Source organism: Scatophagus argus, chromosome 14 (genome assembly GCF_020382885.2).
Source record: "Scatophagus argus isolate fScaArg1 chromosome 14, fScaArg1.pri, whole genome shotgun sequence".
In the NCBI taxonomy this organism is placed as follows: Eukaryota; Metazoa; Chordata; class Actinopteri; family Scatophagidae; genus Scatophagus; species Scatophagus argus.
In genome coordinates, this window is record NC_058506.1 from 14,249,168 (window position 1) to 14,263,240 (window position 14,073).

A 14,073-nucleotide genomic window follows, 5' to 3' on the forward strand; every position below is an offset into this window, starting at 1 on the left:
AGAATGGGACTGTAGGATAAGCTATTATCTATTCAGGTGGGTTCTAATAGAATATTTTTGAATAATTAGATCATTTTGTTATAGTGCTGACAAAGTAGTCTGCCATGCTATACAGCGAGAACATTGATGTGAGAAATACCAAAATATGTAAAAGCTGACATAAGTGTTTGTAGAATATCATACACACATGAGAGTTGTTGCTGTTGTTAAACCACTTTAGTAAAAATGCTTTATTCTAAATGTCACGGGGAACAACAGGCATGTGGAGAGTCGCTCTTGCTTGAACTTGTTGAAATAATGATTTCAGTTGATGAAGTTCAGTATCCCGTCTGTCATTTCATTTGCCAAAACTCAGCTGTGTCAAACTCAGTTTAATGAATTTTAAATGAAAGTGTACGCCTTTACCACAACATGTTGATTTTTGAGGCTATGGATTTATATGGATTTTGCAATTTTATCTGACTTCTTATAAATGAAATTGGCTCTTGGCCGGAAGTTCTGGTGATACCACATAGATGCAAAAAGTCCTATTGGCACTGATGAATCTCCAAACCGATCAATCTTTCTATCTCTACCGTGGTCCACTGTCCGCTTAGTTAACATCTTCCTTTTAATTTAAGCACATAATTGTCTGTCATTTGCCTCTGCTAAATGCAGCTGTGTTGTCAAATGTTTGGCAATGCAGTGCATAGCCTCTATTTACAAAAAGCTGTACGTATTTGACTTAATATAACAAATGTTGTCTATCTCTGTGCCAACTGTGTGATAAACAGACAACTTCTCCAGAATGTGCTGTGCCCCTCACCCAATGTCAGCAGGGATCATCAGTTCCAGCCCCCCACTGCTCTCTGGATAATCAGGTATAGATAATGAATTGATGGATGCTGTAAGATCTAAAACTGGTTTTATTGTATTTAAATAATTCAATTTGTTGTGTTTTCTTCCTAGAGAGAAACCCATGATGCTTATCTGTAATCGAGCAGGAACTATTGAGGACTTGCTGAGGAGAAGTGCACAGTTTAGAAAAAATACTGGAAAAAACAAAAGCAAGGAGCTTGTTATGGTAAGAGAGGGAAAAGCTATCAGTTCACACTTTCCGTGCAGTTTAATTAAGAATGAACAGCTGACTATAAAGTACATTAAAGCTGTAGAGAAGCAGAAGCAGTCGGTCAAAAGTCGCTACTATGTTGATCCCAGAAAGAAGGGACCATCTGACGAGCCTGTGATGTTTCATGTGCTGACAAGAGGAGGTAAAGATATAAAGAAAATCATGAAAAACCCAGAACTAAAATCAAAGATTGACGAAATAACCATTTAAGCATGAAAGGGGATAAAGTGAAGCAAGCTCTAAAAAGAGACGGTTGCTTTCTGAATATCGTGTTCAGAAAGAACTGTGTGCTTTCTGACAAAAGCGCTGAAGCGACCGCCAAAATGTCCAATCTTGTCGATGATCTTAACGGTACAACATTCATGATCATACTGATCAATAGATCACCAAAAGAGGAACCAGATCTAAATTGTAATGTGGCACCAGAAACATTTTTTGATGAAATAGCAAATTCAAAAAAGATAAAAGTTCACTTGTTAAAAGATTTGGTGAAATGGATGAAAACTCAGCCAGTACCTAAGCTTTCTCCTGTACACAGTCTTTTCCGTGTTGAGTATGGAAAGAGTGCTAAGATGTGCAGGGAAGTGAGAACGATGAAGAAACTGATGGAGCTCAGTGATTCTGTTTGTCAGGTGAGAATAAACGGGAGATTGCTGGAAAGTGGTTTTCTCCTCTTTGAGAAGTTTGTCCTCACAAATGGCCACGTAGTTAGGAACATGTATAATAAGAGCACACGACAAGTTTATGAGGGGGCCACAGTCCATTTCTCTTTCGAAAGTCTGGACCAGGTGGAGTCAGGAATAGAAGTGAAAGAGGTTGCTGGCTTTGAATACGGTTCTGATGAGTCAGGACACGAGTGTGATTGGGCTTTGTTAAGGCTTGGTGGTGTTGTGCGACTTAGTAGGAGCAATTTGGTTATTGGCAAAGAGTCAATGATTATGGGAAATAATCATCAAAGTAGAATCAGTGTATGCTTAATACACATAAATATCGGGGCACCACCCTGTCACCAGGGACCAATAGCCAAATTAATTAATGGGAAAACAGTCTCTTAAAATTGTGAAGGATGATTCCGAGCACTGGCTGTCATGAATTCAGCTGGTATTACAAGTACATACACAATAACCACAGACAACAACAGGTTAAACTATAACAGGATTTATTAAACAGCAACAACCATCCATAGATAAGTATCACTTTATAATAAACACTATTATAATCTAAGTTTTATTAACACACATTAACTATTAACTAAAGGTAACACAGGTACAGCAACAAGAGTATATCTATATACAGGTGTGCATATATACAGGAGTGTGTGTGTGTGTGTATGGGTGTGTGTGAGAGAGCGAGATGATGACAACAGTATGGGGCCAACAAGCTAGCCAGGTAGCGGCTAACAAGCTAGTGGCTAAAAACAAACAAGATGGCGGTTAGCATGCTAGCCAGAGGGTGGCTAACAAGCTACAGGCTAAAAACAAACAAAATGGCGGTTAGCAAGATAGCAGCTAACAAGATAGCAGCTAACAACAAGCTAGTGGCTGACTACAATTAAGATGGCGGATGGCCACATGAGGGGAGGAGCTACAACCAGAATGGCGAGTGGGGAAACTACAACCAAAATGGTGGAGGACTACATGAGGAGGGGTCAGCACACCAGGATGAACAACCACATAAAGGATGACTCAGCAAACAAAACTAGTCACACGCATGTGATGACTCAGCAAAACTCCAAATGACTACCGAAGAATACGCCGGCCGTATTATTCAGAGCCAAGATGGTGATAGCCAACGTGATGCTGCTTATGTGGTCACAGAAGGGAACAATGGGCGGAAGCCTTTGAGCGCCACGTACCCCTTGGTTATGGTTCGTGATCGCGTGCTCGGACTTTCGCCTCACCGTTCAGAAAGAAGAGTGTGAGGGAAGATAGAAATGAAGATACAAGAAAACACAACCCAATAAAATAATCCACTCTAATTCTTTAGAGACTCGCGTGTCACCACACAATAGCGGAGTCAGTAAACCGGAGCTTATCTGCTCAGCTATTGGTCCTTTAACTGGTGACGCGCGGTCTCGCTGAAACGGCGGAAATGACCGACCGGAAACTAAAATCAATGAATGCAGCACTTAAAAGTTACAGAAAGCATGTGTAAACAATCCTACGTTACACTATCTCTGCCCAGACATAAGCCTCTTACGTTGCGTTGCTCCGATCATTCGGAGTTTGAAATGATGATCCGCTTAAACGTTCGCAGCGTCGTCCTCGGCGGGATGCTGGCGGTCCGTTATTCTGATGATGCGGAGCGTTGATCTCTCGGCGGCAGCGGAGAAAATCACCGGTGAAAAAGTTAACAAACTTTGTTTTCGTCCTGAACAAAGTCGGCGCGTGGCTCGTTAACGTGCGATCAGCTGATTGTTCAGCGATCCACGTCGGTAAAAGGAAAAAAGGAAAAGTTACGGAGAAATTACAGCAGTCTGTTTCTCGGCCTGCGAGTTGCAGAACTGTGACCCGGGATCTAAAATGATGTTAATCAAAACGTTTGATTGTTGCTCCCTTTTGGCGGTTTGGACACTTGGAGAGCCTGGAGAAGCTCTCACTGTCACAGCACGCACGGGGAAAAAGCGCATGCTGATGGTCGCAGTGACCTTTTATTACCTGAGTGACGTCACCTCGGACCCCCGTGGAGATGGCTGGCACACAGCCAATGTCCGTGCCGGTTCTGAGTTTAAACTCAGGAATTTATGACTTAGGTGCACGTCATGAGTGGGGTCTCTAACAGTTAGTCACTCTAACTCAGGCTTTATGAGTTACATGTAGGCCGCTCTATTGTTCTCCAGAGCGCATGGCCAGAGATCCCAACATCCCCCCTTTGATCTGAAGAATGGGGTAGGGGCCACGGTCTTTAGAGCAACATTCTCTAAGGTCGAATGGTCCATGTGCGCTGAAGGTGGTCATCCTTCTGGCTGATGAGCAGACACAGTGATCAACAGTTCAAAGTTCAGAGTTCATTGAGGCTTTAATGTCTGGACAGAGTTGAGGCACAGTCTGGGCAGATATGAATAATGAGCTAACTAACTCCACTATGATTAATTGGCATTTCAACAACACATTTAACACAATTTCAAAAGAGCATAGCTCAAAGTAGGTACCCAAGGAACGAAAGAGAGGAGAAAGAAGAGGAGGAGTATCAGTGAATTGGCTATGTATTCTACTGCAGCCAGCAGCTTAGTGGCTGTATCATGCCGGTCGTAGGCTAATGGGGCTTTGTGATGACTGTGTTCACAAGCCATAGGTGGCCAATTCACTCTGCAAGGATCTCACTTTCCTCTGTTCTTGCGGACATGGTATCCTGGCATTCTTGCTAGGGTGAGTCAACTCTCAAACCACAGAGATCATTCACATCTCTAACAAATGGCTGCTGGGGCAGACCCAGTGGATATTCCTCTTTCAGGTACATGTGTTAAGGTTCAAAATACAATGAGGAGTCTTCCTCATGATACACCAGTGTAGATGACATACGTGTGTATTGTTTCGCCAAAACCAACGTTCAAAACAGACTTCAGTTGCTCATTCTGCCAGTCTATGATAGTTACGATTAAGACAGAGCCTAGCTCTAATTTCTAGAGGTCTATGATAGTTATAAGGAGGGATTTATTACCTTCAGTAAATTTAGGGACTGGTTCAATCTAACTGACTTGAAGATTAGAACATAAAAGGTGACCCCCCTTTCCCTGAATTTGTGCTTGATTCAGAGGATAGTTGGTTAAAAATGACAGCAGGTAAGGCACCCTTGAATTTAACCTCTGGTGTCGTTCATGGATGTCCAATATGCAACCTGCTGAAGTGTCTGGAGAGTGGCTTTGTAACCATGGTGACCACCACAGGTGAGTCAGGGCATGTGTGAGCATCAACCCCCCCCCTCCCCGTGGCTGGTCGGGTTAATCTATCCTATACAGCTGGTGACGCTATAAGAAAATCAAAAAGGAAAATAAAGAAGAAGAAGAAAAACAATCGAAGGGACAGGGTTTCTGGTGTTAGGAGTATGTTTGAGTTACTAGGCGGCCTGAGTGGTCGATCTGAACGTCTCAGCCACACACTTCCTTATAAGCTCCTTTAAGCTTTCTTCTTGGAAGTCTTCCTCTTTAAATGGAAGTGGGGCTTTGCCACCATACCTCCTACCCTGTTTGGAGTTGGATTTAAACCTGACCTTTCTGTCTGGCTGGCGAGTGTCTTTTGCCGGTGGGCTCAGGTTTCGTGACCAGTTAGGACTGTTGGTCCTCTGACTGGGGTGTCCACCCTGTGGGCGGAGTGATTGGTATACCGGGGGACCTGGTCCCGCTTGCATCTGGGGGAAAAAACCATGACTCCTCCTTCGTTTCGGAGAAGAGGTTTGGTCAAAGTGAGGGCGTGAGCGGCGCCCTGGATATGGCATGTCGGCCGGTGTGGGGCCAAAGTCCCTGTCGTCTCTCAAGGAGTATGGCTGATGTCCACCTTCCTCCAGGGAGGTTCTTCCTTCGGCAAAGTCAGGTATGGAGCGCTGGAGAGCTGATGAAGTTGCACTTCTTGTGCCTGAGGCATTCCCATGCCTATGGTGGACCAGTGGAGGAGTGTACTGGTCAAGAATGATCATGTCGGGCATCTCAGTAGGGGCTGCTACCTCTCTACTAACTGTCCTCAGATCAGTGGGTGTGACTCGAACTGTCTGTCGAGCACCCTCAAGCTCCTGACATATGGTGGCTATCCGTGCTCGGGATGCCTGTCGTTCAGCCCGCAGCTTGTCCTCCATGGTGTCCGCCGTTCGCGTTTTAACCATCTCTTCTGGGACAGGGGCTGCATCTGGGTCAGAAACAATATCAGACGGATCAGGGATCAAGGCTGCTTTCACCTGATCCTCCGTCGTTTGGAGCTGCAAATTTAAATAAGGACAATCCTGCTGGATGGTCTCATTTTCCTCCTTAACTTCACTCAGCTGATCCCTAAGGTCCTTAACCTCTTGCTGTAGGATCAAGTTTTTGTGTTGCTCAGCATGATAGCCGGTCTGCAACACTGTAATCTGCTCCATATACTCTGCAGCTTGTAACTGGGCTTTACGGTGATAAAGCATTGTTACCTGACTGAGCATCTGAGAAATGAGGGACAAGTGACAAGTGACCACTTCCTGTATTTTCTTATCACAGGTGCTAGCGTTGTAGCTGTTCAGGTCACTCATGCCATTAACTGCCAATTTCACGAGGCCAGTGACTGTGGCCTGCAGGTTCAGGTCATCTGCCTCTTGGGAGCTTCTAGCTCCTGGGGTGTGGGAATCCCTACTGCTCATTTTGTCTTTCCACTGAACAGACAAAACAAAAATCAAAAACTGCTACACTGAGCAAGTTTAAGTTGCACAGGTGGGCTTCAACCTGTGGCTTACAAACCTACAAAAATCAACAATGTGCTGGGCTAACTCTGGCTGCTAAGTAGTTGTAACTGAGGTTACACAGTAGCACTATACCTTATGCTAAAGGAGTTAGTGCACGTCAAAACAGGACTCACAGAACCAGGAAAGCAAGAGAACACGGCCTGTGTTCTGCCACTTAACCTAGGTAATCCACTGTCCAATCTATGGCACCTCTTAGTGCAATCACAACACAACACAACCAATACTCTTAGTACCCGTAATTAATAGTTAACAATTAAAAATGCAGGGGACGGCTTCTTCACTCTAATTCTGAGAAAAGAGGAGAATAAGGAGAATAATAAAACAACACAAAAGAAAAGAAATTCTCTAAACCGTCAGCAGCAGGTTACTGTGGTGATACTGTAACACAGCTGGAATTAGACAAACTCACCTGGGACCCCAATTATGTTGGTGGACCCATGGAAAAGTTTGGTTTTGCCTTTTTGTTATTGTGTTTATACTGTAACACAGCTAGAATAAGACAGCCTCACACGGGGCACCAATGATGTTGTGCGACTTAGTAGGAGCAATTTGGTTATTGGCAAAGAGTCAATGATTATGGGAAATAATCATTAAAGTAAAACCAGTGTATGCTTTATACACATAAATATCGGGGCACCACCCTGTTACCAGGGACCAATAGCCAAATTAATTAATGGGAAAACAGTCTCTTAAAATTGTGAAGGATGAATCCGAGCACTGGCTGTCATGAATTCAGCTGGTATTACAAGTACATACACACACACACACACTCCTGTATATAGGCACACCTATGTATAGATATACTCTTGTTGCTGTACCTGTGTTATCTTAGTTGATAGTTAATGTGTGTTTATAAAACTTGGATTATAATAGTGTTTATTACAAAGTGATGCTTATCTATGGATGGTTGTTGCTGTTTAATAAATCCTGTTATAGTCTAACCTGTCGTTGTCTGTGGTTGTTGTGTATGTACTTGTAATACCAGCTGAATTCATGACAGCCAGTGCTCGGATTCATCCTTCACAATTTTAAGAGACTGTTTTCCCATTAATTAATTTGGCTATTGGTCCCTGGTAACAGGGTGGTGCCCCGATATTTATGTGTATAAAGCATACACTGGTTTTACTTTAATGATTATTTCCCATAATCATTGACTCTTTGCCAATAACCAAATTGCTCCTACTAAGTCGCACAACAGTGGTGATCAGAGATTGCCTGATGGTCTCTTAGCACACTTTGGATTCCTTCCCCAAAGTGGTGGGATTTGCATCATTGGGCATCCTAAAGGTGGTGTGAAAATGATAGATCCATGCTGGATTGTTCCGTTGAATGACGGCAAGCAGTCTGTGGAGAGGCATCGTTGTGAAAATGAAATGCACGCTCACATGGTTATCCAAACTTTCTTTGAAGGTGTGCCAGAATCCGTTAGACAGGATAGACAGGTTGTGATGTACGATACTTGTTTTTATTTTGGCTCATCTGGCTCTCCTGTTTTGGATAAACACTGCAATGTCATCGCAATGCACACAGGGAGATTTCACTACTCCACCGTCCTTTGATATTTGCCATAAGTGTAAAGACTCAATAACTCAATAACTAATGTTCTGTGATGATGTTGAGTGGGTGGAAAAGTACATGGAGCAAGTTGCTGTGTAGGTAACTTTGTTAGCTTGTTAACCTAATCCAGGTGATGTAGCTATTTGATTAGCTGCAAGTCCGATATGTTTGCTTTCATTTTGTTTTAGTGCATCTTGAGCTGCATTGTTACAGCTGGCTGTGGACGCTGATTTTCTGTTTTATTCACCGGTGAGGTGAGTAACCACCATCCCGCCACAACATGTGCTCAGCAGAGGCAGGGATTCAAAATTGCGGGAAACATGTGAGGGAAAACGACTAACTCTTCAATGTAATGATTTGTCCGAAAGTTTTGGGTAAATTTAAACCAAAATGACCTTAATCTGGGGCGGCACGGTGGTGCAGTGGTTAGCACTGTCGCCTCATAGCAAGAGGGTTCCAGGTTTCGAATCCCGGTCTGGGCCCTTCTATGTGGAGTTTGCATGTTCTCCCTGTGCCTGCGTGGGTTTTCTCCGGGTACTCCGGCTTCCTCCCACAATACCAAAAACATGCACATTAGGTTAATTGGCTACTCTAAATTGCCCCTAGGTGTGAGTGTGGTTGTTTGTCTTTGTGTGTTGGCCCTGCGATTGACTGGCGACCAGTCCAGGGTGAACCCTGCCTCTCGCCCGTAGTCAGCTGGGATAGGCTCCAGCTCCCCCGCGACCCTGACGGATAAGCGGTATAGAAAATAGATGGTTGGATGACCTTAATCTGCTTTCCTGTAATTAAGAATGGGACTGTAGGATAAGCATTTCATTTGCCAAAACTCAGCTGTATCAAACTCATGATTGATTGGTGATTGAATGAATTTAGCCTACGTGGCTTCATGTTTGGTGTCAAAGGGCGGCCATAAAATGTTTTCCTTTGGCACTGCTGCTTATCACACATGTGCAGACAGGTCATCATGCCATTAGTATACATAAAAAGAGTAATGGCCACCTTAGTTTACTTCTATTTATTGTTGTGTTTTTAGTATTGAGTCATAACTGTCAGATTTATATGAATACACAAAATGACAATTCCTTGGGTATTGTAAGTCATTAGAAATTAATCCTATTTTTTTGCCCTTTCCTGTAGGTAAGACAACTCAAAGGACCAATGGACAAACCTGTTTTGAAGGTACCAGTGTTCATCTGTGTGATGAGCTCTACATTCAAGACATTATTAGTCATTAGTAAATAATTCAAACTGTTTTAAATGAATGTGTACGCCTTTACCACAACATCTTGATTTTTGAGGCTATGGATTTATATGGATTTGGCAATTTTATCTGACTTCTTATAAATGAAATTGGCTCTTGGCCGGAAGTTCTGGTGATACCACATAGATGCAAAAAGTATCAATCTTTCTATCTCTACCGTGGTCCACTGTCCGCTTAGTTAACATCTTCCTTTTAATTTAAGCACATAATTGTCTGTCATTCGCCTCTGCTAAATGCAGCTGTGTTGCCAAATGTTTGGCAATGCAGTGCATAGCCTCTATTTACAAAAAGCTCTACGTATTTGACTTATTATAACAAATGTTGTCTATCTCTGTGCCAACTGTGTGTGATTGTTCCATTGAATGACCGCAACCAGGCTGTGTTAATTAATAAATGTATAATATAATTATATTTTATGAATTAATTTTATTATATATTTTATAAATTAATTTAAATTTTAATTAAAAATAATTCAAATTAATTTAGGAAGGCCAGGAGAAGTTGGATTTGATAGGGTCCAGTATTCTCACAGCAGTACGGTTAGTTAATTCGGGAAATAGCAGTACCCGAATTAACTAACCGAATTTATATTTGCAAAGATAATGTCATTTATTGCGCTTTAGGTTTCTCAATTTTGGGCTATGACTGTATGTTTCTTTTACTTGCTGATGGCTGAATATTGCTGCATTGCCACTAACATGAGCTTGCTATGCAGTTACATTCAGATCATATTACACATAGTATATTATAGGCAAATTGAGAACAAGGATATTATGGACATTTTTGTTTATTAGCTGAAATAAAATTCGGAACACTAAAGCCAGCTTTTTGCGTCCGGAACTGAAGATCTGGTCTATATTTTTAACACGGACGATTTTGAAACGGACCAACGCTAAGTGCCTGGAGAAATGGAAGTGTAAGAATTTTTGACATTTCCTCCTGATTTTTGTACAGCGTGTTGGCTAATTGTTCATTGAATATTGTTAATGTGAGCTTTTGTCAAATATTGTGATTAAAGGTAGAATATCTACGTCTCTGTCGCAGTATGTGATGTATTGCTGTGGGAAACGGAGTGCAACTGGTTTTAGACGCATTTTCACATCTTTCTGGATTTTAAGAGAGACAGTACTATTTAATTGTAAAGATGAATAAGCTATCGATGGCAGTTTATTAAAGCAGCTTTTGCTCTATTTTTTCTGCCTACGAGTGTGCTGCTGATTTCCTCCACAGCCGTACGGTGGTCAGCACCTCCCCAACGTCTGTGTGCGTTTTTAGACTCCGAATAAGCCAGAAAACACTGGATGCTGTCATGTTTTTATTACATCGGACAGCCGTTAATACAAACTGAGGCTTTGTGTTGCTGGGTTAGTGTTATTTACACAAACGCTCTGCTGTAAACTCAGCCTGACAAGCTGAAATAAAAAAAAAAACAGAAAAGAACAGAACTTCCGGATTAAAAGCTCCAAAAGCCGGTAAATTAACCATTAAGCTGAGATTAAACTTGACTTGTTTTCTTCTTTTCAGGAAAAACGCCAATGCTGCTATGCTTAGCAATTATGAGGTAAGAAAATGAGTTATATCTCACTGTTTTACATTAAATCTTGTTGTGCTGTCCGGTTAAGAAATGAAATAATTGTTTGTGTTTCCCAGGTGTTCAAACTCCTGACGGACTTGAAGGAACAGAGGAAAGACAGCGGGAAGAACAAACACAGCGCCGGGCAGCAGAACCTCAACACCATCATGTATGAGGTTGGCAGACATCCTCTCCCTTTCTTCACTGACGTATTCCTTCTTTAGGAATCTGTAGTGTCAAATGCACGCTTTAACAACAACGTGCTCACAGTTTTCTCTGCATGTCCACACAGACGCTGAAGTACCTGTCGAAGATGCCCTGCAGCAGGCAGAGCCCAGAGATTGTCAAAGACTTCCTCACCACCATGATGCCTCACAAACTCACAAAGTCAGTGAGGTTTTACAAAGCACAGATGTTTGATTACAAGAAACTGTCAGGGTTTTGTTTTTTTGTTTTTTTTTAACAGAAGTGTCTTCACTGTTTGCTCCTGTGTACAGCATACTGATGGATATTTTTCCTTCCATCAGGGCAGAAAAACTGCAGTTGTTGAACCACCGGCCACAAACAGCAGTGGAAATTCAGCTAGTGAGTATAAACAATTACTGCTATTATGTGTTACCTTTCATCTCTTATTTGCTGCTGTTGTACATTTCTATGATTATTACACAATTTGTTTTGGTAGCAATGCCTCAGTAGGTCGTATACTAAGAATTAAGTCTGGTGATGGCCTGCTTTTTTCTTATTGTCACTATGACCCACAGTAAGTTCAAAACCGACCGTAAACCGTTAACAAACATTACATGTGGAAGTCAGTTTCAGACACATCAGTGAGCTGCACTGTTGCACCAGGTGTCAGGTTATTTCATTATGGTGAATGTGGCACTGCAGTTTGCTTTGAGTCAGTTCCACATACACGTTCTGCTGCTGGAAATACTCGTTGGAGTACCAGTTGCGTAAATGAAATGCCCTGGTTGCCTCAACATTAGAAACACATGGACTACAGTTTATTGGTGAATAGCTAGATGGTCTTGTTGTTAAATGTACTGTCAAATTATGTTTACTGTATGTCTCAGCAAATTTGAGTCTTGCTAGTATATTGTTAGCTTCGTGGCTCATGTCACTCAACTGCTGAATAAAGGTATTGGTACCTTTTATGTCCAGTACAGGCACTGCCTCGAGGTGTCCATAATCAGGAATTAAATGGATGACAGGGAAGCCAGAAACATGCAGTGCGCAACAGACGGTCATTGAGTTAATTATCTTTAACTTATGTTGTTGGACATGCACGTTAAACAAAGCAATGAAAGAAAAAAACATTTTTAAACATTAAAGTATGTAAATATTTTCTAGTACACTCCCAAAATAAAAATATCAACTTGAAAGTGTGCATAGCATGTTCCCTGGAACCTCTTGTCCATTTTGGAAATTTGAACATCTCTATCTGCTGACATGAGTTGGTGATGGAGCTTGAGGTGAAATTATATTGACAATTGCAGATAACCTGATTTAACACAGTTAAGAGGAGGAACTTTTATGTATCCAGCATTGACCAAGATTTAAAACACAATAAAGGGGAAAATAAAATCAGTTGAAGTTCAAGATTATTTATTGTTCAAACTGTTTGTAAGAACAGACATTGTTTGGTGATTGTCGAAGTCCAACCAGTTTTTTTCTGATGAAAAACCTCATTTTCTGTTTGTGTTCAGATGGTGGAAGAAAGTGAAGAGCGGTTATCAGAGGAGCAGATTGAGGAGCTCATCCAGACAGTTGCAGAGGTCCTACCTGGTGACCCGGAGCAGGAAAATGCAGCTCCAGCAGAGGCAGAGATGGATGAAGCTGGTGAACAGTCATGACTCAGTGACAGGATAGAGATGACTCATTCTGTAGGTGGAGAACTGGGCTGGAGGCGTTTACCTGAACCATTTAGCATCACAGTTTGAATTCAACAACATGGGATGGGACGCACAACGGCTGCGTGGCTGTGGCTTAAAAGGACCTCAGATCAGATCAGCAGGTTGTTTCTGATTTGCATTTACGGAGCTGGATTCAGGTCAAACATGCACAAGCTTCTGTAAGTGCATGTTTTTGTACAGTGAGTCACAGATGTCTTGTTTTGCATCTGACTGCTCTAATTTGTATATCGCATCAAACAATGTTTATGCAGAGACAGTCTGCTATTAACCTGGTTTATTTTTGGTTTCTGACTTAATGTTAGTCATCACTTTCTATTATGGTTCAAATAAGGGTTTTCACTGCTGTATGATTTCCAAGCTGTCGTATAACGTATCATGCAATTAAATTGCTACATTGGTACAAGGCACTAACATACAGTATTAACAGAGTGGCTGTGTAATAAAGGGAGTCGAGAGTATGAACCAAGAGCTGATTGTCGTCTCATATTAATGCTCTCCTTTTAAAAACAAAAACAAAACAAAACATGGGTGTTTTCATCAAGTTCCAAAGTGAAACAAAACAGCTGACATGTGTCGGCAGGTTTTTGTCACCTTGGAGACGGTCAGCAAGTAGGGAAATTAACACCACAACGTATGCTTGCAAAAAAGCTGCAGGCTTTTCTTCTTCTGGTTTACATGTGGTAAAACACGACAGACCATGAAGACCTGGTGCTAAATTAGGACTGAAACTCATTATACGGTCAGATGTTGGTGTCATCTTCAGCAACAGAAAACTCCTTCCACTTATCAACTTGTAGATCTGTGAATGCAACACAGCGACAGAACTTCATGTGTGGGATGCCATAAGCAGAATGCACTAGTCATTTTAGGAGACTGTCAGTCTAAGCTAAGGTAACAATCAAAAGTGGTTGTAAATAGTCAGTCTCCCTAAACTAATAATAATGTGGCCATTTAATTCAGCACACTTTTCACAGGTTTTATAACAACTCAGAGATAATGCAGGATATAAACGGCACCAAGATAAATAAACCCACAAACTCTTCAACTGGTGGGATGATGTTAAGTAGCAGAGGAAGGATATGCCGGTTAGACTCATCTATCTTTTTTGTCTTGAGCTTCCTGTTGGTGTATCACTTCAGTTTCCTGTGAGTACTTAGTACCTCGCCAAGGCTCCTGAACACTGATTACCATCACATGCAGGAGCCCAAAAGAAGCAGCTCACAGCACACTTAATAGGATC

General features: G+C 41.9%; 1 protein-coding gene across 8 annotated transcripts in view; it reads left to right on the forward strand.

The window, feature by feature from the left end:
* The window catches only part of LOC124070604 (calcitonin gene-related peptide-receptor component protein), a 24,950-nt gene extending 11,649 nt beyond the window's left edge, over nucleotides 1-13,301 (forward strand). For 2 of the 8 annotated variants that reach the window (XM_046410634.1, XM_046410635.1), the window contains exons 5-9: nucleotides 10,872-10,908; nucleotides 10,998-11,096; nucleotides 11,213-11,307; nucleotides 11,448-11,505; nucleotides 12,627-13,301. In XM_046410634.1, the coding sequence (XP_046266590.1) occupies nucleotides 10,891-10,908; nucleotides 10,998-11,096; nucleotides 11,213-11,307; nucleotides 11,448-11,505; nucleotides 12,627-12,773 (417 nt within the window). In that variant the 5' untranslated portion in view covers nucleotides 10,872-10,890 and the 3' untranslated portion in view covers nucleotides 12,774-13,301. Of the gene's footprint in view, nucleotides 1-773; nucleotides 861-948; nucleotides 1,064-8,274; nucleotides 8,341-9,005; nucleotides 9,266-9,776; nucleotides 10,264-10,871; nucleotides 10,909-10,997; nucleotides 11,097-11,212; nucleotides 11,308-11,447; nucleotides 11,506-12,626 lie in introns of those variants that run through there. The other 6 variants (XM_046410628.1, XM_046410631.1, XM_046410629.1 and 3 more) reach the window with 6 other exon arrangements.
* Nucleotides 13,302-14,073: the final 772 nt, after the last annotated feature.